Below are 22114 nucleotides of genomic sequence, written 5' to 3'. Positions count from 1 at the left end.
ATATTACATAAATCCTTTATTTTTATTTTCAGTTGATTAAAATTAATAAATTTAAATTTTATCAAGGTTTAAATTTTAGTAAAATAATTAGTATAAATAAATTTATAATAATTAAAATTATTCAAAATTAAATTTCGAGAAAAAATAAAATTACGAAATTAAATTTAATTAAAATCGTTTTCAACCGAAATATTAAAACGAACCAACGGGCCAAGACAAGGCCATAGGCTTGCGCCCATGCCTCGTCGAGGCCTTGTAGTAGCAGCGCCCATGGGCCGCATACACGAGTGCAGCGCCCATGGCCTGCCACTGCATTGGTCGTAGCATGAGCATCGAGCAGGCCACGCGTAGCACGCAGCAAGCCGAGCAAGCCAAGCACTACGCGCAACAAGCATCGCTCGCGGGACGAGCCAGCGCGCACTGGGCGGACCAGTGCTTGCTGGAGCATGCCAGCGCTCGTCGCTTGCGCGCACGGCCTGTGTGCTCGTTGCCTTCGTCTCGCCTCTCGCTCACTTGCACACCGCACACACCGCACATCAGGGCAGCCCCCCCGCGCGCGTGTGCCCGTGCCTTGCTCGCTGCCTCATACCTCATAGGCGACGAGCTCCCTTGCTCGTCGTCGCATGCCCGAACTATGCAACACCCCTTAATGGTAACACTTAGCTTCCATTGCTTCGTGCGTGCAAGATTTGTGAACGATTTTCATAAAAATTAAAACTTTTATAATTTAAATTTATTGACAAATTAATAGCTCATATTAATTTCATAAATTTAGGCGAAAAATTTGAAAATTTATTATTCAAATTAATTTCGGATTATATTTATTTTCATGGATTCAAATCTGGGTCATAAATTTTTTAAAACTTTTCAATTTTAACAATTTTATGGTGATTTTTAATCATAGGATCCTAATTAAATTGCTAATTAATTATGAAAATCAAATCAAATTCTAAATTATTCGAATTTCAACAATTTAATTACAATTACAAATTAGGTTGTATAATTAACAAGATTAGGCTTTAAAATTGTTAAACATATACAGTAGGTCAATCATAGATTCAAGATTTACATACAAGATTCGCAAATATTTAATTTAACATCATAAAAATTATAAATTTTGCGTTCGAAAAACTAAAACCTCCGAAAAGTCATAGTTAGGCTTCGAATTTGGGAATTCTAGGTTCGGCATCAAGTCTCTGATGTTAGTCAAAATTTAAAACGTCGTTTACATGCGAAATTCACTATAAAATTATACTATTCCGACCATTATTGACTAAACTGCCGAAAATCCTGCGAACATATAATTAAATAATCGCACGAATTAATTTGCAATTAATTACATACAACGAAATTAATCACCCCTTTAATTCATTGCAAATTTATAAAATTTAACCATGTTAACTATAATTGATTATGGAATTAATTAAAGGCTCGTGATACCACTGTTAGGTTATGACAAATATAAAACATATATTTCATGCGGAAAAACCATAAAGGCAGGAACCCAAATTAATTGCTTCATAGTCAATTAGCATAATTTAGGATACATACATGTGATGCGTGCCTTCCCTAGCTGCTCCCGAACCGAACAAGAACAAGTTTAGGACTCCAAATGTCGCCCCTTCGTAGATAGTCCACAGCACGTTCGAATCCGCCTTAGATTCAACCAACTGGGATATTCTCTAAGGTTATATGTTTATTCGAAAGCTTTATAATTATATTTTAGGCAAATTATTAAGTTAGTTTACACTTAGACTATATGAATACTTGTTGATTGTGATGTATAAATTTTGATTATGAATCACTTATTTATAGGGAGGAAATATCGGACTTAGATTTCCACTAAGATTCAGTTTACTTATTCAATTAGAATTCTAGTTAAATTAATCCATTAGAATTTAATGGTTAATCAAACATTTAATTCTTGTGGAATTTAGAAAACAATTAATCGAGCAATCCTAAACGACCCAGGATTCGTGGCATTGCACAAGCACACACGCACACGCACACAGCCCATAAGGCCACGATGCGCGGCTTGGCCCAAGGCAGGCTAGCAGCACCCGACCCCTGCTGCTAGGCCTCGCCTGGCTCGCTTGCTGCGGGCTTGGCCACGCCTTGCTCGCTGCTCGCAGGCCTCGCTGGCCTTGCTGCGCGCTGGCCTCGCTGGCCTTGCTGCGCGCTGGCCTCGCTGGCCTTGCTGCGCGCTGGCTTCGCTAGGCGCGGGCCTGGCTTCGTGCTGGGCCTTGCGTCTAGCAAGCTCGTCGGACGATCGTTTCGTACGTCGCGCTTCCGATTCGTTTTCCGATTCCGGAATTCATTTCCGATTCGAACAATATTTAATATTTCCGATTCCAGAATTTATTTCCGTTTCGAAAAAATATTTAATATTTCCGATTCCGGAATTTATTTCCGATTCCGACAATATTTCCGATTCCGGTAATATTTCCGTTTCCGGCAATATTTCCAATTCCGGTAATATTTCTATTTCCAATAATATTTTCCGATACGTACCATGTTTCCGTTTCCGGCAACATCTACGACTTGGATAATATTTATATTTCCGTTACGATCCATATTTCCGTTTCCGGCAATATCATCGTTTCCGGAGTATTCATATTTTGCCTTTTGACGATTTCAGCTCCCACTGGAACCGAGATCCGTCGATTCCGAATATTCATAATTAGATTATTTAATTCACTTAAATACTTGATCCGTTCACGTACTATTTTGTGTGACCCTACGGGTTCAGTCAAGAGTAAGCTGTGTATTAATATTATTAATTCCACTCGAACTGAAGCGACCTCTAGCTAGGCATTCAGCTTACTTGTCTCACTGAAATATTAACTTGCATAATTAATTAATACTGAACCACATTTATTAGACTTAGCATTGAATGCATAATTGGACCAAGGGTATTATTTCATTCAGATATGAGGCTGTTTGGCCACATTAGGCAGGTTTCTATCTAATGCTGGAGATAAATGCCACTACTTTTTGTAAACAATCAAGAAGAAATCCAAGTTCGAATGGTCGGATGAGGCAGAGGCGGCCTTTCTTAAATTGAAAGATCATTTGCATATTCCACCCCGCCTCGTCAGTCCTTTACAAGGAGAAGTCTTATTATCTGGCAGTATCCGAACACTCGCTGAGTGTAGTTCTCCTTACGGAGAGAGAAGGGGTGCAGATGCCCGCCTACTTTGTGAGCCATGTCCTGCAGAACGCCGATGTAAGGTATCCCACGGTAGAAAAATTTTTCCTAGCTTTTTTCTTGGCAGCAAGAAGCTCCGACCCTACTTTCTGGCCCACAGATTGGTAGTCTATACTGACCAGCCGTTGAAACTGCAGATCACAAAGCTGGAAGCAGCCGGCCGGATGTTGAATTGGGCTATTGAACTTAATGCATTTGATATTTCGTATGAGCCAAGGAAAGCCATCAAGGGGCAGGCATTCGCAGATTTCATTGTGGAAATGAGAAGGCATGTTTTCTCGAAAAATACGAAGATTGTGTGGATAGTCCATGTAGATGGTTCATCCAGACAGAATGGGTGTGGAGCCGGCATAATCTGTCAGTCACCTGAAGAGGACACATACGAATATTCTATGCGCCTTAACTTTCAGGAGTCATACAATGAAGCAGAATATGAGGCCCTACTCTGCGGCATTAAGATGTGCAAAACAGGAGGAGCTGAAGAGATTTTGGCCTTATCCGACTCTCAACTCATTGTAAGTCAAGTCAATGGGGACTATGAGGCAAGAGACCCACCAATGATAAAATACATGCAGGCCGTTCACCAAGAGGTCGAACACCTGAAGAGTTTTCAGGTAAGGCAAGTTCCTCTATCTGAAAACAATCAAGCTGATACATTGTCCAAAGTAGCCAGTTCTGCTTCCTGTGACACCTCGCATCATGTATTCTGGGAAGTAAAAGATCATAAGAGTATTGAGCAGCTCGTAGCGGCAATTCTAGACAGAACTTCCACATGGATGGATGATATAATCAACTTTAAAATGAATGGGGCCTTACCTGACGACCCGAAGCAGGTGGCAAAACTCCAGAAGAAATGTTATTGGTTTGAAATGTGGAATGGAACATTATACAAAAAGTCTTACTCCCGTCCTCTCCTACGATGCGTGACGCCTGAGAAAGGGCATGAGATCCTGGAAGATATCCACCAAGGTTTGTGCAGCTCGCATATTGGGGGAAGGGCTTTGGCTGAAAAGACACTTTGGAACGGCTATTATTGGCCAACTTTAAAGGAGGATGCATTTTCCTTGGTTAAAAAATGTGACAAATGCCAACGCTTTGCTCATCTGATACACAGGCCGGCTCGAATCCTGACACCTATCACTAGTCCAGTACCATTTTTCAAGTGGGGAATGGACCTTTTGGGTCCATATACCGCCCGCACCTGGAGGGAGGCGTTATGTTATTGTTGCTGTTGATTACTTCACCAAGTGGGTGGAAGCAGAGGCAATAAAGAACATCAAGACTTACGATGTGAAAGCACTTATCTGGAGAAATATTATCAATTGGTTCGACGTGCCGCAGTCAATTGTCTTTGACAACGGGCTGTAGTTCGAGACACCTAAGCTCACAGACTGGTTAGCAGAGCACGTATAGCCGGTCATTTTGCTTCGGTAGGCAGGCCGCAGGCAAATGGACAAGTGGAAGCCTTTAACAAAATCATATCTGAAGGAAATAATGCCCTTGGTCCAAGTATGCATTTAAATGTTAAGTCTAATAAATGCGGTTCAGTATTAATTAACAAGTTAATAATTCAGTGAGATCAAGTGAGCTGAATGCCTAGCTAGAGGCCGCTTCAGTTCAAGTGGAATTAATAATATTAATCCACAGCTTACTCTTGACTGAACCCGTAGGGTCACACAAATAGTACGTAAACGGATCAAGTATTTAATGGCATTAAATACTCCATCTATGGATATTCGGAATCGACGGATCTTGGTTTCAGTGGGAGCTAAGATCGTCAAAGGCAAGTAAATCAATACTCCGAAAACGATGATATTGTCGGAAACGGAAATATGGATCGTATCGAAAATATAAATATTATCCAAGTCGTAGATGTTGCCGGAAACGGAAACATGGTACGTATCCGAAAATATTATCGGAAATGGAAATATTGTCGGAATCGGAAATATTGTCGGAAACGGAAATATTGTCAGAATCGGAAATATTATTGGATTCGGAAAATAATTCCGGAAACGAAAATATTAAATATTTGTTCGAAACGGAAATCAATTCCGGAATCGGAAATGTTAAATATTGTTCGTATCGGAAATGAATTCCGGAATCGGGAATTTAATCGGAAGCGCGTCGTACGAATTAGCATCGAACGAGACTTGCTAGACGAAGGCCCAACACGAAGCCAGGCCCGCGCCCAGCAAGCCAAGCGCCCAACACACGCTGCCAAAGCCTCGCCAGGCCCAGCGCAAGGCCAGGCCCAGCAAGGCATGACGCGCGTGCGGATCATGGGCTGCGAGCTGTGCAGCTCGCGTGGGCCACGAGGCTTGCGCGGACTGTGCGGTGCTCGTGCTCGTGTGCGGTTGTGTGCGATATGAATCCTAAAGCTATTGGAAGTCGTTCTATGATTAAATCCTAATCCTAGTAGATAGAATTTATTTAATAGAGTCCTAAAGGGATTCTAATTAAACTAATTGGTATTCTAATAGGATTCTAAATCCTTTTCCATGACTCTATTAATATGTGCCTAGGTTCACAAATTTATACAGAAGTTTTCAAGTATTCAAAGCTAGGATTTTTAAGCAGAAAAATCAGCCAAACACTTGCCACATACTAGCCGAAAATTCTAAGTACCTTAAGGGCGATTCTAGTTGGTCAAACTTAAGGCGGATCCGGACGTGCTGTGGACTTTCTACGGAGGGACGACACTTGGAGTCCTAAAGACTTGTTCTTGTTCGGTTCGGGCGCAGCTAGGGAGGGCACGCTACGAAGTGTATGCATACTAGACTAATTATATGATTATGTGCAATTAATATGATTCCTGGCATTAAGGTTTTTCCGCATGATTTATGTTGTTCATATGCATCATAACCTAACAGTGGTATCACGAGCCTCTTATTATTTGCATAATCTATAAATTTCTTAACATGGTTAAATTTTACAAATTTGCAAAGAATTAAAAGGGGTGATTAATTTTCGTAATTGTTAATTAATTGCAAATTGCGTTTATTTAATTATATGTACGCAGTTTTTCGGCAGTTTATTCGTTACTCAACCAAATCGAGTGATTTTTGTGTCAATTCCGCATGTAAAATGCATTCTAAAGTTTTTCGGCCGAACCCAGAATTCCCAAATTCGAAGCCTAACTATGACTTTTCGGAGGTTTTAGTTTTTCGAACGCAAAAGTTTGTAATTTTAAGATGTTAAATTGAATATTTGCGATTCTTGTTGTTAAATCTTGAATTTTTGAATGACCTACTGTATATGTTTAACAAATTTGAATGCCTAAGCTTGTTAATTATACAACCTAATTTGTAATTGTAATTAATTTGTTGAAATTCGAATAATTTAGAATTTGATTTGATTTTCATAATTAATTAACAATTTAATTAGGTATTGTAGACACCTACTTTTGTCCCCATTCCCGAAAGGGAAGGTTCGATGATGAGAACGTAAATCTCCACTTGGCAACGCATCTCCTATAAAATAACGAATCTCAATCACCCTTTCATTTCAGCCAAAACTTCTATTTATAGAAACCTTCTAAGAATAGTAACTGCCGTAAGAAGTAGTTGTTAAAAGTGGCAAAGTCATAAAAGATAGAAATCTGTCAGAATTAGGTGTTGCACTCCAACATAAGTCCTAAAAGAGATAGAATTGGCAAAAGGAATTCTATTCCTGCTATAATTCGGAAATAAGAGTTACGTATTAATTAAATTCCTAACGAACTTAGAGTTCGTAACGGGCCCAGACGCATTCCGTCATAAGTTAATACGCACTAAGAAACTCAGATAAGTCTCAAAAGCTCTGTCTTTAAGAGTCCAAATCTGACAAAAAGGCTCGGCTCAGATCCTATTTTCAACGCCTGGGTCTGGGCGCCCTGGGCGCCGAAGATACCTGGGGCCGTGTGGTCTCCGAATTCTTTTTGGATTCATATTCTAAAAATCTATCTTTCCACAAACTCTTTTCCTATAAATACAGCCTCAAAACCGACGTGAACACAACACACAATTCCATAACCTGAGTATTGACTCTAGCCTTAAGCCTAGCCTCACGCTGCTAAATTGATCCGGCGTTCTGTCGCAATCGACCCAAAAGTCGAACAGAACGCATCCTGTCCCTTGTAGCTAATGAATTAAGCCTAAATACTGGAACACTGCTTAGAAACCCGAGATTCGTTAAATAAAAGGAGAAATTGCAAAGCCAAGTGGTTAGTTTTCTGAGAACCGTAACGCACCTCTCAAGGGTGCGTTGTAATGTGTCCCTCATATGATTTAATCACTTTCATCACCCTTTTATAAAATTGTCAAACTATTAACTTGATTGATCTATCACGCCTAATAAGATAATACCTTGGACAATTGAATTATCATGCTAGGTACTTTAAATCAATCTAAATAAGATAATCACGATCGATTTAGTATTATGTGTTGCATATTGCTAAAATCAATTCAGAATAGTTTAATAGTTTAAACGCATGTCCCTTCAATTATTTATGCTGAGCTAGTAAGGATAACCTGCCTCTGGAGTTATCGATGAGCACTCCTCTCGGTAGTTACAGTCCCCCGAACTCTCAATCTCTGCCCTGCGGGTGTACGTTGAGCGATCCCCACACCAGGGATCACAAGGGAACCTATGGCCGTCGTGGTCGAACATAATTGCACTCCCTTTATGTCACGATAACCGGGTTTTGTCAGTTTTTCTCATTGTCGTTAAAAACTGAATGGCGACTCCTATATTACTAGTCGATTGGGTGTAAACTCACAGGAAATCTAGCTACACTTGATCTGATGACGTCACACCCGCGAGGGACGAGGTCACGCATTAGCCTCGTGCATTTTCGACCCCCTCACAGTGGTGACTCCACTGGGGATAGTGAAGGAAATACTCATGCTTGTAGGTAATCAAAATAGCCGAAGGTTGAAACGATCCTACCCCGCGTTTATTTCCCCATCAAGTTGGGACGACCTGAAAATCAACATATTAATGTGAACGGACAGAACCGCATAACGAATCTTGGCTCCCTTGGCATGTTTCATCTCGGGAGTTGGGACTAAGGATACCCATCGCCAACCGGGGGGTGCATACGCTTCGAATGTTGTCCACTCGGCACTTTTCGCTAGTCGTACACCGGTCCCAAACCCAATCGCTCGCCCACTAAGGTCCCTCTCATTGGTGCATGCCCCCTTGGCTTACATCTTGATTGGCCTCTTGGGACAAAATTCGTCTGTTGAATGCACTACCTCGACCGGGGCATGTGTTGGATCTACGATAGAAGTGGTACCAAGCCGGCGCAAATATTACCCATAGAAGCCTATCATAAACTACGTGACATGTTATTTTTGCTTCATGTTGTAATGTTAGTTATGTGTAGCGAATTACGTGATTGTGTTGTGATTGTGTGTGACAAATAACGCTAGAAAACCGACGACCCTAAAAATTGCCCAAACATTCATAAACACCAATTGGCCAAAGAGTTATACCTAAATACATGTCCCACAGTCCCGGGCGATCGCCACAAAAATAAGCGACGCCCAGGACGACCTGTAACGAATCCCACGACGCTGCATAACGCGCAAAGGACGTTATTGGGCAAGCACGCAAAATTAAGTCGTATGTACGAAAAAAAGTAGACGAACAGAATACGAGTACCAGTCAGGGACGCATTTTCAGCGCCCCTGGCTGGGCGCCAACTATTTCAACGCCCCTGCTGGGCGCTGAAGTTGCTGCTTGGCCTTTGGGCCAGGCAGCGCAGCCTCGGTGCCCGCGCACAAAATATACGTAGCAATAAAAAATTCGTAACAAATTTGCTACGAGGACGTATAAAAAAGGCACTCGATTATAAGAAAGACTTATAAAATAAACAACTCTTTGTGTCGTCATTAGGCCTCCTATGACGGTAATGTTCGGCACCAAAACCGAGCAAGCTAATTAAAATAACTTTGAATGTCACACGGGTTAAGATTTTCGAAAATATAAAAGAGTTCAGAGTGCACACACAATAGTCCAAATATACTAGTCCGACTTAAGGGTAGTCATAAAGTGTCTAAAAGGCCAACTCATAAAATAAACTAATAGGTCTCCCACTCCATAATGTTAATACAGGGTCCCTGAATACCTACCCGTGATAGCCATTAAGGATCGCAATGGAAGTGGCATATCCTGAACATCCACTCCTAGAGGTCGCACAGACCCAAGAGATGCATGCTCTGGGACACGACCCTCTACGTTCTAAAAAGGCACTCGCCTCAAAGAACTACACAATGCCAAAAGCCTCCCCCAACACACATGCTTTCGGGCTATTGTTTGGGTTAGAGAAGAAAAGAACAAGGAGCAAAACAGAAATCATGGCATTGGCCCTTCAAGATGAATTATTTGATCCCACTAAACTGATCGCTCCATCACCCCTAAAGATCGACCAAACCAAACAAGGGTGGCGCAAGACCTTCAAATGGACTAATGCTCGTGGAATGAAATTCAAGATATCTGCGGGAGAAGGCCCAATGTGTGAAGAATCCGAGTCTGAATCCGAGTCTGAACCTAATAAAATTGTAATCCCTCCCAAAACTAGTTTAGACCAGGAAATATCCACTCCGGGAGATCTTTTTGATGTAATGCTTCACGACTTCAATAAGAGGAACAAAACTTTTGAGTATATGCCGCTTAAAAATCCGAGTAGTAATGCAGAATGCCTCGCCACTAATGAGCACGAAAAAGAGCCAGAAGAAGAATATACTGAATTAATAAAAGCTGTAAATGAACAAGAACTCAAAACCCCCATAATTGAGGACACATAATCGGTAAATATTGGAACAGAAGAAAATCCTAAATTCATTAAAATTGGCCTCACCTTAACTCCCACTGAAAAAACCGATCTAATCTCCACCTTACGGGAATTCGAGGGTGTCTTTGCTTGGTCCTACAAAGACATGCCCGGAATAGATCGAGAAATCGCTGAGCATAGGATTCCGCTGGATCTCAAAATGACGCCAGTAAAACAAAAGCTACCACGGCTTAAGCCGGAGATAGCCTTGAAAATAAAAGAAGAAGTCACTAAACAATTAGACGCGGGCTTCATAAAGGTCTCCAACTACCTAGAATGGGTGGCCAATATTGTCCCCGTAGCTAAAAAAGATGGACGAGTGCGAATGTGCGTAGATTTTCGAGATCTCAACAAAGCCAGTCCCAAAGATGACTTCCCTCTACCTCACATTGACATATTGGTAGACAACACAACGGAACATGCGCTTCTCTCCTTTATGGATGGGTACGCAGGATATAACCAAATACTTATGGCAGAAGAAGATATGGAAAAAACAACCTTCATTACCCCTTGGGGTACATATTGCTACACTGTAATGCCTTTTGGTGTGAAAAACGCGGGGGCCACCTATCAAAGAACAGCCACCACGTTACTTCATGACATGATACACAAAGAAATCGAGGTCTATGTAGACGACATGATCGTCAAATCTAAAGACCGGCACGGTCACTTCCCGGCACTTAGGAAATTCTTCACCCGAATCCTAAAATATAACATGAGACTAAATCCACAAAAATGTGTATTCGGGGTAACCTCCGGAAAATTACTAGGGTATGTGGTTAGTACCCGGGGAATCGAGATTGACCCATCCAAGATTAAAGCCATTACGGAAATGCCGCCACCAAAAACTGAAAAATAGATAAGGGGTTCCTAGGAAAGCTGCAATACATTAGTAGGTTCATTTCTAAGCTTACTATGACTTGCGAGACAATATTTAAAAAATTAAGAAAAGAAGAAAAAGCCGAATGGGATGAACAATGCCAAACTGCCTTCGATAAAATCAAAGAATACCTAAGCAAACCACCCGTCCTTTCCCCTCATTTGCCCGGAATTCCTTTACGTCTATACCTAACCGTCACGGATACTGCAGCAGGAGCTATGCTCTCACAGTGTGTACATGGATCCGAGCGAGCCATGTACTACTTGAGCAAGAAGTTCATACAGCCTCGCCCTCGTTTGGGCATCCAAAAAACTCAGACATTACCTATTAGCCCACACCGTTCATATAGTGTCACAACTAGACCCCTTAAAATACATGTTCGAAAAGCCCGCACTAAACGGTCGCCTATCCAAATGGCTAGTCATGCTCTCAGAATTCGATCTAAAATTCATGCCAGAAAAAACAATCAAAGGAAGAGCGGTAGCCGAATTTCTGGCTGAACATGCTACGAATGAGGAAACCACGGAAGCTTACCTTCTCCCTAACGAGGAACTTCTGATGGTACGAGACGACTATTGGACACTATACTTCGACGGTGCGTCCAATCAAAAGGGATGCGGTGTCGGATTTCTCCTAGTCAGTCCCGAAGGGGCCCATATACCAATTTCCGTCAAACTTGACTTCGAGGCCACAAACAACGCCGCCGAGTATGAAGCCTGCATAGTCGGGCTAGAGGCCGCGGTTAGCCTCGGAGTCAAACACTTACAAGTCTTCGGGGATTCTTCCCTAATAATCAACCACATATCCAAAAGATGGAAAGTCCGAAGCACTAGTCTCTCAAAATATCAGGCTCACTTAGATCAAATAGTTGAGCAATTTGAAAAAATCGAGTATACATACTTACCAAGAGACGACAACCAATTCGCGGATGCACTAGCAAAGTTAGCTTCGATGCTCAACATCCCGAATGAGTGGGACGGAATGACCTTTCGGGTCGAACGAAGAAAAGAGCCGGCTTATTGCTGTGCCATAGACTCCGAACCTAAAAATACCGAAGAAGAACCATGGTATACGGACATCCTTCGTTATAAAACAAGTGGGGAATTCCCCCCAAACACCTCCCCGCGAGCACAAAGGGCCCTACGCCTCCTCGCGTCACAATATAACATAATCTTGGGAGAATTGTACAAATACACGCCAAATAAAATCAAGCTACTTTGTGTTCACCAAAACCAAGCCCAAAGACTAATGGAAGAATACCATAACGGCGTGTGCGGACCTCATATGAACGGCAAAATGCTATCCCGAAAAATATCCCGCTCAGGGTATTATTGGACCACCATGGAAACCGATTGCCATCACTTTCTAGAAACCTGCCCAAAATGCCAAATTTCCAGTAACCTTAACCACTTACCTCCCTCAGAACTATACACATTCACTTCCCCATGGCCCTTTTCTACCTGGGGTATAGACATAATTGGCAAAGTAACACCCACAGGTGTAGGGGGACACGAGTACGTTTTATTCGCAATTGATTACTTCACTAAATGGGTAGAGGCAGTCTCCTACGCGAAATTTACGGCCAAGCATGTAGCTCGCTTCCTCGAAAAGAACATATTCTGTCGATACGGGGTTCCACATGAAATCATAAGCGACCAAGGTTCCCACTTTAGGGCTGAAGTCCAAGACCTACTCGAAAAATATCATATCAAACATCATAAATCCTCTCCCTACAGGCCACAAATGAACGGCGCGGTAGAGGCGGCCAACAAAAACATTAAAGTCATAATTGAAAAAATGGCCGAAAACTATAGAGACTGGCCCAACAAATTACACTTTGCATTATGGGGTTATCGAACCTCAATCCGCACCTCCATTGGGGTAACGCCTTACTCCTTGGTATACGGAGTGGAAGCAATCCAACCAATCGAGTTGGAAATTCCCTCCTTCCGGATTGTCCTAGAAAGCAAGCTACCCGAGGCCGATTGGGTCCAAGCTAGGTACGACGAGCTCGTCCTTTTAGACGAACGGAGGTTGAGAGCTTTACATCACGTGCAAGTGTATCAAAAGCGTATCGCAAGGCAATTCAATAAAAAAGTCAAACCTCGAAATATCAAAGAAGGTGATTTCGTGTTAAAAGAGGTCCGTGCACCTACCACGGACCCCCGAGGAAAATTCCGGCCTAATTGGACCGGACCATACTTTGTAAAAACCATCCCACCAGGCGGTGCAGTCCAACTGGCTGACATAGATGGAGCGGAATTCGCTAACCTCACGAATTTAGACCAATTGAAAAAGTATTATATTTAATAAAGTTCAGTCCGGAGATAAGGCATTTAATAATACACATTAAACTCATAAACAAGCATTCTGCACACTACTCTAACAAAACGGCATAAGACTCACTAAAATAAATAAAAAAACGAACGAAAAAGCTCGCAAGAACTTAGTTTCAACGCCCAAGACTGGGTGCTATTATTTTTCACGCCCAGACCTGGGCGTCATTGTGAGGGGGTCGAAAAAGCACGAGGCTAATGCGTGACCTCGTCCCTCGTGGGTGTGACGATTCTTTTTATTCAATCAAGTGTAATTGGATTTCCTGTGAGTATACACCCAATTGACTAGTAATATAGGAGTCGCCATTCAGTTTTTAACGACAATGAGAAAAACTGACAAAACCCGGTTATCGTGACATAAAGAGAGTGCAATTATGTTTGACCACGACGGCCGTAGGTTCCCTTGTGATCCCTGGTGTGGGGATCTCTCAACATACACCCGCAAGGTAGAGATTGAGGGTTCGGGGGACTGTAACTACCGAGAGGAGTACTTCGCTCGTCGATAACTCCAGAGGCAGGATATCCTTACTAGCTCAGCATAAATAATTGACGGGACATGCGTTAACTATTAAGCTGATCTGAATTGATTTTAGCAATATGCAACATATAATACTAATTCGATCGTGATTATCTGATTTAAATAGCATTAAGGGACCTAGCATGATAATCCGATTTCCCAAAAATATTATATTTGTTAGGCGTGATAGAACAATCATATTTAGTTAGTTTAACAGTTCATAAAAAGGGTGAGGAAAGCAGTTAAATCATCAAAAAGGGACACATTACGACGCACCCTTGAGAGGTGCGTCACGGTTCTCAGAAAACTAACCACTTTGACTTTGCTATTTCTCCTTTTTATTTAACGAATCTCAATTATGGGACAGGATACGTTCTGTTCGATTTATGGATCGATTGCGACAGAACGCGTGAACAATTTCGCAGCGAGAGGCTTAGGCTAAGGGTTGGAGTCAATACTCAGAATATAATTGTGTGTTGTGTCCTTTTCACGTCGAATTTAGGGGTCTATTTATAGGGAAGAGTTCGTGGAAAGATAGAATTGCAGAGTTCTAATCCACAAAGAATTAGGAAAAAACACGTACCCAGGTATTTTCAGCGCCCAGGCCTGGGCGCCAAAGATTTTGGCGCCCAGAGCCAGGCGTTGAAAATAGGGTCTGGGCTGTTTTCTTTAGTCAGATTCGGATTCCTGAAATCCGTAGAGTTTGAGACTTAATCGAGTCTTTTAGCGCGTATCAATTTTATGACGGAATGCGTCTGGGCCCGTTACGAACTCTATGCTCGTTAGGATTTTAATTAATACGTAACTCTTATTTCCGAATCATATTAGGAATAGGATTCTCGCAGTTTTCTATCTCACTTAGGATTTATGTTGGAATGCAACACCTAATTCTGACAGGTTTCTATCCTTTATGATTTGCCACTTTTAGAAGCTACCTTTTACGGCAATTACTATTTTTAGCAGGTTTCCATAAATAGCAGGTTTCGGGTGAAATAAAAAGGGGAATTGAGATTCATTTATTTTATAGGAGATGCGTTGTCAAGTGGAGATTTATGCTTTCATCATCGAACCTTTCCCTTTCGGGAATGGGGACAAAAGTAGGTGTCTACAGTTAGCCCCCACTTTGACTGAGTCTTGGAGTAAGATGATGGTCAAAGTATTAGACGGAGTGCGTCACACAAGCCATGGTGTATGTGACCTGTTTTGCGAGGGTCTCACGAGCCCCCGAGTGATAACATTTGACTTAAGGGTCATCACTTGAAGTGTCGGCATATCCCTCACGTGTCATTGGGATTTGTCAACTGATAGTATAGAAACTTCCTCACTTTGTCATTGGAAGGATCTAGAGGTGCGTAGAAACTCCCTCACTTTGTCATTGGGAGTAGCTACAGATGTTTTCAAAATCAAAGCTATAAAGTGTAATTGGGCCTGGCCAAGCCCAATCACGAGGTAAAATGTTTTTTTTAAAAATTCTCATTTTCAAGGTTAGTTAAACGAGAAAACCCCCTTGTTTTTATAGGACGTAAAACGAAGGAAAATCCAGCACCCTGGTTTTTATAGGACGTAAAACGAAGGAAAATCCAGCACCCTTGTTTTTATAGGACGTAAAACGAAGGAAAATCCATAAAAAGTTATCGCTGCAGCGACTAAGGACCTGCGCGATTTAATGACGCAGACCCCGCCGGCTAAAGATGGCGAGCCTGTCCGCTAAGGGTGGACACCCCGTCCGATAGAAGTGGACGAATCTGTTTTTGAAATTTGAAAATAAGGACCTACGCGGTTTGTGGCGTAGACCCCGCCGACTAAAGATGGCGAACCTTGTCCTCTAACGGTGGACACCCCGTCCGATAGAAGTGGACGAATCTATTTTGAAATTTGTTTTGCTTTTTTTTTTGAAAATAAGGACCTACGCGGTTTGTGACGTAGACCCCGCCCGCTGAAGATGGCGAGCCTGTTTTAATTTTGAAGACTTTATTTTTTCGAAAACTGAGGACCTGCGCGGCTAGTGACGCAGACCCCGCCCGCTGAGGGTGGGCGAGCCCTGTCCGCTAAGGGTGGACGTCCCTGAATTCGTTTTTTCGATTTGGGAACTCGCGCGGTTGGTGACGCGATCTTGCCGACCGAAGATGGGCAAGTTCCTATTTCTTTGGTTCTTTGTGATTTCTTTTGAGAATTTCTTTTTTATTCATTCTTGCAAGAGCGAATTCTTTCGAGGGAAGCTCGAATTTAGTTGTAACCTGAACTTGGGCTGACAACGTGTTCAGACGGATCTTTGTCTTGCGACCGTCTGCTTTCGTGATTTTGAGCTAGTTTTTACGGCTCGACTTGGTCTTTGATCAGAGGACTGTGCACAAGTGTCAGTGACGTCCTTTCGATGAGGTCGAACCTATTGTTGTTCTTTTTTGAGATATCCAAACATGATATGGTGTATGGCGTAGTCCGGGAATGTGATTTTGATTGCGCGCTCCTTGTTGGAGTCTATTTTTTTCGTGAGCCCCCAAGCACTGGGGCTCGTCGGTTGTTTTTCGCATCTTATAATCATGTTTGGGGTCATGATCGTATGTGCGAGCGACCTTTTATAGTAGTGTGCTACTTTAGCGAAGCCGTGGAGTGCGACTCTAGTTTTCAGGCGACATGCGGTTTTAGCTTGGCCCGGATTAACCCTTTGACAGACAAACATTTTTTATTTGGAAAACCAATGACTTGACGACACATACTTTTGGTGTTTCGAAGAATGACCATGATATTTAACTTGTTTTTTTTTTGAAAAGTGTACATAAGCATTTTCTGAGACGAGTCTAAGTTTCGACCAAGTTTTAATGTTATATTTTTTTCTTGCTTATTTGGGAGCTAAAGGTGCTTTGGGCTTGATCCTACTTGCAATAGGGCCTCGTGTTTAGCAACACGGTCTTAAGTCCTTTCCTGTTCCGTGTTTTGTGAAATCTAGGCCTTGGGCTGCATTTTCAGCGCCCAAGGCCAGGCGTTAAACATTTCGACGCCCAGCCGTGGGCGCTGAAAGTCCTTTCCTGGTAATATTTGACTTTCGGATTTCCTAACACGTTTCCGAATGGGATCAGGATGTCATTGGGTGCGTTCAGCTATATATAGGGGCTAGATACGTCCCTATTTTCTACTACTCTCAAATTCTTTCTTTTCTTTTTGTTGTGCTTTAATTATTCATTGCTTTTGCCATGTCGATCCCTACTTTCTCACTCCAACGGACTGTTAGGCGTTGGCTACGGGCCCTTACTCCCACAGAAAAAGCTTTGTTAAAAGAATACCACTTAGAGGCACTTTTAGGCTTACAACAAATTAATATTGATTATAACTTTCTGCATGCTGCCCTAAGCTTTTGGGACTCCGATCATCATGTTTTTGCCTTTCGGGGCAACGAAATATGTCCTTTGCCCGATGAATTTGCTGCGATCCTTGGTTATCCTACTAATGCTACTCCTGTTACCCCTGACACTATTGAAGAGGGTAAAACAACCATAAGGGCTTTCCTAGGGCTAGATGATAACATGTTTGCTGAAATTGTTGTAGATGATAAGGTTAACTTGGCAAAACTTGTAAAACATCACTTTAGGCCTAGTAAGAATATGACCGAACAGAAATTGAATATTCGAGCCCTTGTATTTTGCTTGTTGAATCATTATTTGCTATCGAATAACAATGGTGAGTCCGGTGACATAAGGTTGATCCCCTTGATTAGCCAGATGGAAAGTTGCTATTCTATCATGCCGTTGGTTGTTGCCGAGACTTTGCTGAGTGCGGATGAGCTGAAGAAGGATGCCAAATCCGAACATTTTAAGGGAAGCCCCCTATTACTGCAGGTGATCGATTTTTCCTTGCGCACGTATACGTCCCTTTTGCATATATTTTTTTTTGCCTGGGGCTGAGTTTCAGCGCCCAGGGCTGGGCGCTGGAGTTTTCGGCGCCTGGTCCTGGTCGTTGAAACTGCGCCCCAGGGACCATTTTTTCATTCTTTTGATTCGATCGTACCTGTTTTTGCAGATTTGGTTTGCGGAACGGCTTAGACTTTTGGAAGCTCCTGCCGATCCTAAACATTATCGCCCTATAGCCTTGGGTAACCGAAAATACTTGCACCAAGGCCAGGACGAGGCCGAATGGACCTCCTTTTTTACTTATGGCATTTGTTCTATTAAGTGGGTGGTACCATGGTGGGGTTTGACTACTATGACAGGTGGTTCTGACGTATCGGTTTATGTTTCTTTGTTGGGGCTATCTCGTCCCATTTATATTTTCCCTTACCGAGTCATGCGTCAATATGGTTTAAGGCAGACTATCCCCTTTTCTGATACGGTACCACCTAAGGTAGCGGCCTTTTCACAAACATGGGTCCTAGCGTGGGCCAAGTATTATGATGGTCTCCCGCGTTGAGCCGTAGCTACAAATGCCTTTGTGGGTCTTTCTGAAAACTGCAAGTTGTGGATGAGCTCCGATGATAAAGATGTGAGGACCGAGGCTCGTAATGGGGAGCCGGCTGAGCTTTTGATACCTCGTATTCGTGTTAAGTATGAGGGTCCTGATTCTTCCAGACCTCGTACCTATAGTATTAAGACTGTGAAAGCTCGTCCTGATCGAAAGCGAAAGGAAGTTCCTCCCTGTTCCAGTTTCAGGCCTAAAAAGATGCCTAACATGAAGGGGCCTGCTGTTGTTAAAAGAAATGCAAGCTCTCGCGGAGATCGTCGCCGGAATAATGTATGGGTTAGGAAGGCTCAGCCGCCTGTAGAAACAGTGGCTAGTCTAGTTGATGATAATAATCCTTCTCCCACCATTGCCTGTGCCCTCGAGGCTGAGCGGGCTATAACTGAGAACGTTTCTGAAGCCTTGGCATCTTTGGAAGTTAGTGTTCAGGAGCCGGTTCTTATGGAAATTGATATTGGGGCAGCGTAGAAGACTGTGGGGGTGGATCCTGCGAACATTGCCCTCTACAAGACTTTATTTGATGATCCGGAAGAACTAGAGTAGTGTAGTTCTTGCTAGGGTGTAGGTGCCCTTTATTTATTTCAGTTGTGTTTGTTTTTATTCCTAGCACTTTGTTTTCCTTCTTATTATTTTTTTAATAAAGGCGTATTTTTATTTTTATTTTTCATTTATTTTTGTTTCTCCTCTTTTTTATGTATTTTATATGTCTAACACTTTTTGCACAAAGAATATTTGTTTTTTTATTGGACCAAATCCTTGGTAAGGATTGCCTACGTATCTTGTCAGAATCAGGTCGCGCTTAGTTCTAGCTTTAGAATAAGTTCTAGTATGCCGGATTTCGGTAGATATGCCCTGAGGTGGAAACATATTACTCAGTCGGTCAAATAAGTGAAGTATTTATCATTATTTTCATCTGCCGCTTTTTTTTGCCATAAGTCGTGTAAAATATGAAATTCGAAATTCGACTAATTTGTATGGCTACATTCTTGATTGGTAAGCCTATTTGGATACGTACTGTACCCCCCAAGTGTTCGTTATTTTTCCGTTGTGTGCGGATAAAATGACGAGCACTTCTGAAAAGAATTCTTTTTTTATTGTCAAGCAGAGAGTTTCAACGCCCAGGCTGGGGCGTCAGAAATTTCGGCGCCCAGCCCTGGGCGCTGAAAATGACTTGGGCGGTCAATTGTTGACGCTTTGCTTCACATGTTCTTGCGTTTATTTTTTTTGTGCCTTGATATTTTGCTCGTATTTAAAGGCCAATTTTGAGGCTACTTTGGAGGCTTTTTTGACTGTTAGCGTGAAATGCGTTTTTGTCCGAATCAATTTTTTCTATTCGTGACTCGAAACAATTTTGAAAATGGGGTTAGGGTGCGGAAGTTATGAAGATCTTTGTGTAGGTTTTTGAGGTGTTGTTAGTGAAGGGTATGATGGAATCTATGTTTTATGAATCTGTTTTTTTGGTAACATTTGCATTGTTTTGGATTTTGATTTCCTTTGATTCTGGGTTGCATGGATTGTCTCTTATGATGACACTGGTTGGGCTTTTTAGGTTTTTTTTTTTTTTTTTTTTTTGGGGATATGAATGGGATAGTGTGGTTTTTTTTTGTGGGTTTCGGGAATTGGTTCCCATGGCACTATTTCAAAACCGAGTGGGCTTTGTTTGCTGGGCCTGGAGTGGGCCGCCTCTTTATTTTTGTATTTTGCAAGTACGTTTGGTGTTTATTTAGTGTTAGAATAAAATTTTGGGAGAAATATTACGCCTTTATTGATTCGGAAAGTAAGGAAAACACACTGAAATAAAACTGACCCATATTCTAAGGGACCTTAGGACCATCTAAAGTCTCTATTATTTTTTTCTATCAATCTAAAGAACTACTAGGCGCTTTTTACTAATGGTGCTCTATGTGGCTCAAGCCTGGGGTTTAGTCTCATAAAACTTCGGTCCTTCACCGGTACTCATCTTGAATTCCATTCCTTTTGCATTGACCCACTGATATGTCTTCACCCATCCGTTCTCGACCTCTTCTAGTGTTGATGCAGGAGAGATTAACCGGGTTGGATCAAAACCTTCATCTTGTAAAGCTAGGGTAGTCATCACAGTCTCGTTCTCCATAGGCCTCGATTCGTTAAAAAATGTCCATAGAGCCTGGTTGTCCAATATTTCAGCTGTTTTAGTCTTGGTGAGGTGGGGTGCCTCATCCAAGGTGTGGCAGTCATGGAAAATTTCAAATCCGGGTTTTAGCAAGCCATCCTGAACGAAGGGTTCAGGAAAATCACAGCATGGGTGTTCTTCTCCTTCCCGAACGAACATCCCGTTAAGGGTCCTTTGATATGGGGGAAGGAGGGTGGTTTGTTTGGCTTTGTTAAGGCGTAGCCTAGACAGGCGGTCAGCAATATCTTCCTCCGTTGGTTCATAACCTAAGCCAAAGGGAGTAGATTTGTCGGGAAAAGGATGGAATGTGTATTCCTTCTTCCTTATGCCCAATGGGGTTCGTGGGAAATAACCTTGAGCTAACAGCATTCTAGGGATAACTCGGGATGCATGCGGGTCTAGGAATGCTGGGTCATAATCTTCGATGAACTGGATTGTTTCTTCCATTTGAAACCCGTAAAGGTCGTCTGCAGTTTCGGCCGTTCCAACCATAGTGCAACTGACGTCGAGAGGAGGGGCGCGGATTTCTAGTATTACCCCGTTATGGTTAAGTTTAACCATTTGGTGCAAGGTAGAAGCCACACCTCCTAAGTCATGGAGCCAAGGTCGCCCCAAGAGGAGGTTGAAAGTGGGCTTGATGTCGATTATTTGAAACTCCGTGGTGCGTGCCACAGGCCCGGTTTGTATGGTAAGGTTGATTTTTCCCAATACAGGCTTTCGGGAGTTATCATAAGCTCGTACCCCTTGCGTGGAGGTTTGGAAGTCATCGTTTCCTAGCCCCAAGCAATGGGCGGTTCGCAATGGGCAGACATTAACCGCCGAACCATTATCTACGAGTGCTAGGGGGATGTTTTGTCTTTTGCATCCAACCACTAGGTAAAGGGCTTTATTGTGAGCGCCCCCCTCTTTGGGTAAGTCTTTATCAGTGAAAACTATGGCCTTTTCTCCGGCATCTCTCGTGACATGGCTAACCAATGAGTCAGGTGTGATATCTGTGGGTACTGAGATGAGGTCAAGTGAGCGAATAAGCTTTTCGCGATGTTCCTTTGAAGTACACATAAGATCCCAGATGGTAATCTCGGCCTTGGTTCTTTTTAGTTGTTTCAGGAGAGGATTTTCAATGACTTCTGCGACGGTGGCGTGCCGTCCATTCTCAGGAGTTTGCCTAACCGGGATGTCGTCCATAGGAGGTGGGTGAATATCTGGTTGTTATATTCTTTCGGATCGGGTGAGGTTGTCGACCTCGGGCTCCTGAGGGGTGGTGTCAATGAGAGCATACCCGGGCCAAGTTTCAGTGAAGAGGTCCTGGCCCGACACTTGAGATAGGTAAATATCTTCAGCATCATCATTCCACACACCGCACACTTCCCTCTCGATTTGATCCATAGGGACCACAGCGAGTGGTGCACCTTGAGGTGTAATATGCACCGTGGGGTCGAAATTCTCTGGTTGGTCGAGAGAGATGTGACAAGAGCCGAGTGGGCTCTTGTTGTTGTTGGGTTTGCCAACGTTAGGGAGAGGTATCACTTCATCCTCTATCATGTCCTAGATCGTATGTTTTAGATTCCAGCAGTTTTCAGTGTCATGCCCATTTCCTTGATGGAATTTGCAGTAAGTACCTTCGACCCAATATTTGCTTTTGATAGGAGGGTCACGGGTGGGGCCTATAGGTCTCAACTTTCCTTGATTGGTTAGTCTTTCAAAGGCTTGTACCAAAGTCGACCCGAGTGGGGTAAACTTTCGGTCTCGGACCCATCT

The 22114-nt window shown here is 42.6% G+C and overlaps 1 protein-coding gene across 1 annotated transcript; it reads left to right on the top strand.

Moving 5' to 3' along the window:
- Positions 1–2930: 2930 nt before the first annotated feature.
- LOC110800565 (uncharacterized) lies at positions 2931–4443 on the top strand. Its single transcript, XM_022005880.1, has 3 exons — positions 2931–2957; positions 3010–3231; positions 3346–4443. Exons 1-3 carry the CDS (start codon positions 2931–2933, stop codon positions 4441–4443), a joined length of 1347 nt encoding a protein of 448 aa, XP_021861572.1.
- Positions 4444–22114: the final 17671 nt, after the last annotated feature.

The sequence above is a fragment of the Spinacia oleracea genome, chromosome 2 (genome assembly GCF_020520425.1).
Source record: "Spinacia oleracea cultivar Varoflay chromosome 2, BTI_SOV_V1, whole genome shotgun sequence".
NCBI classification, from domain to species: Eukaryota; Viridiplantae; Streptophyta; class Magnoliopsida; order Caryophyllales; family Amaranthaceae; genus Spinacia; species Spinacia oleracea.
The sequence above is the reverse complement of the archived record's forward strand: the minus strand, read 5'-3'. Positions and strand labels throughout refer to the sequence as shown.

Excerpts from the sequence above, each read along its gene's own strand:
- LOC110800565 (XM_022005880.1), top strand. The coding sequence starts at position 2,931 with ATGAGGCTGTTTGGCCACATTAGGCAG. Across the intron at positions 2,958-3,009 it reads TGTTTGGCCACATTAGGCAG|AAGAAATCCAAGTTCGAATG; the intron begins GTTTCTATCTAA and ends TAAACAATCAAG. Across the intron at positions 3,232-3,345 it reads CTGCAGAACGCCGATGTAAG|ATCACAAAGCTGGAAGCAGC; the intron begins GTATCCCACGGT and ends TTGAAACTGCAG.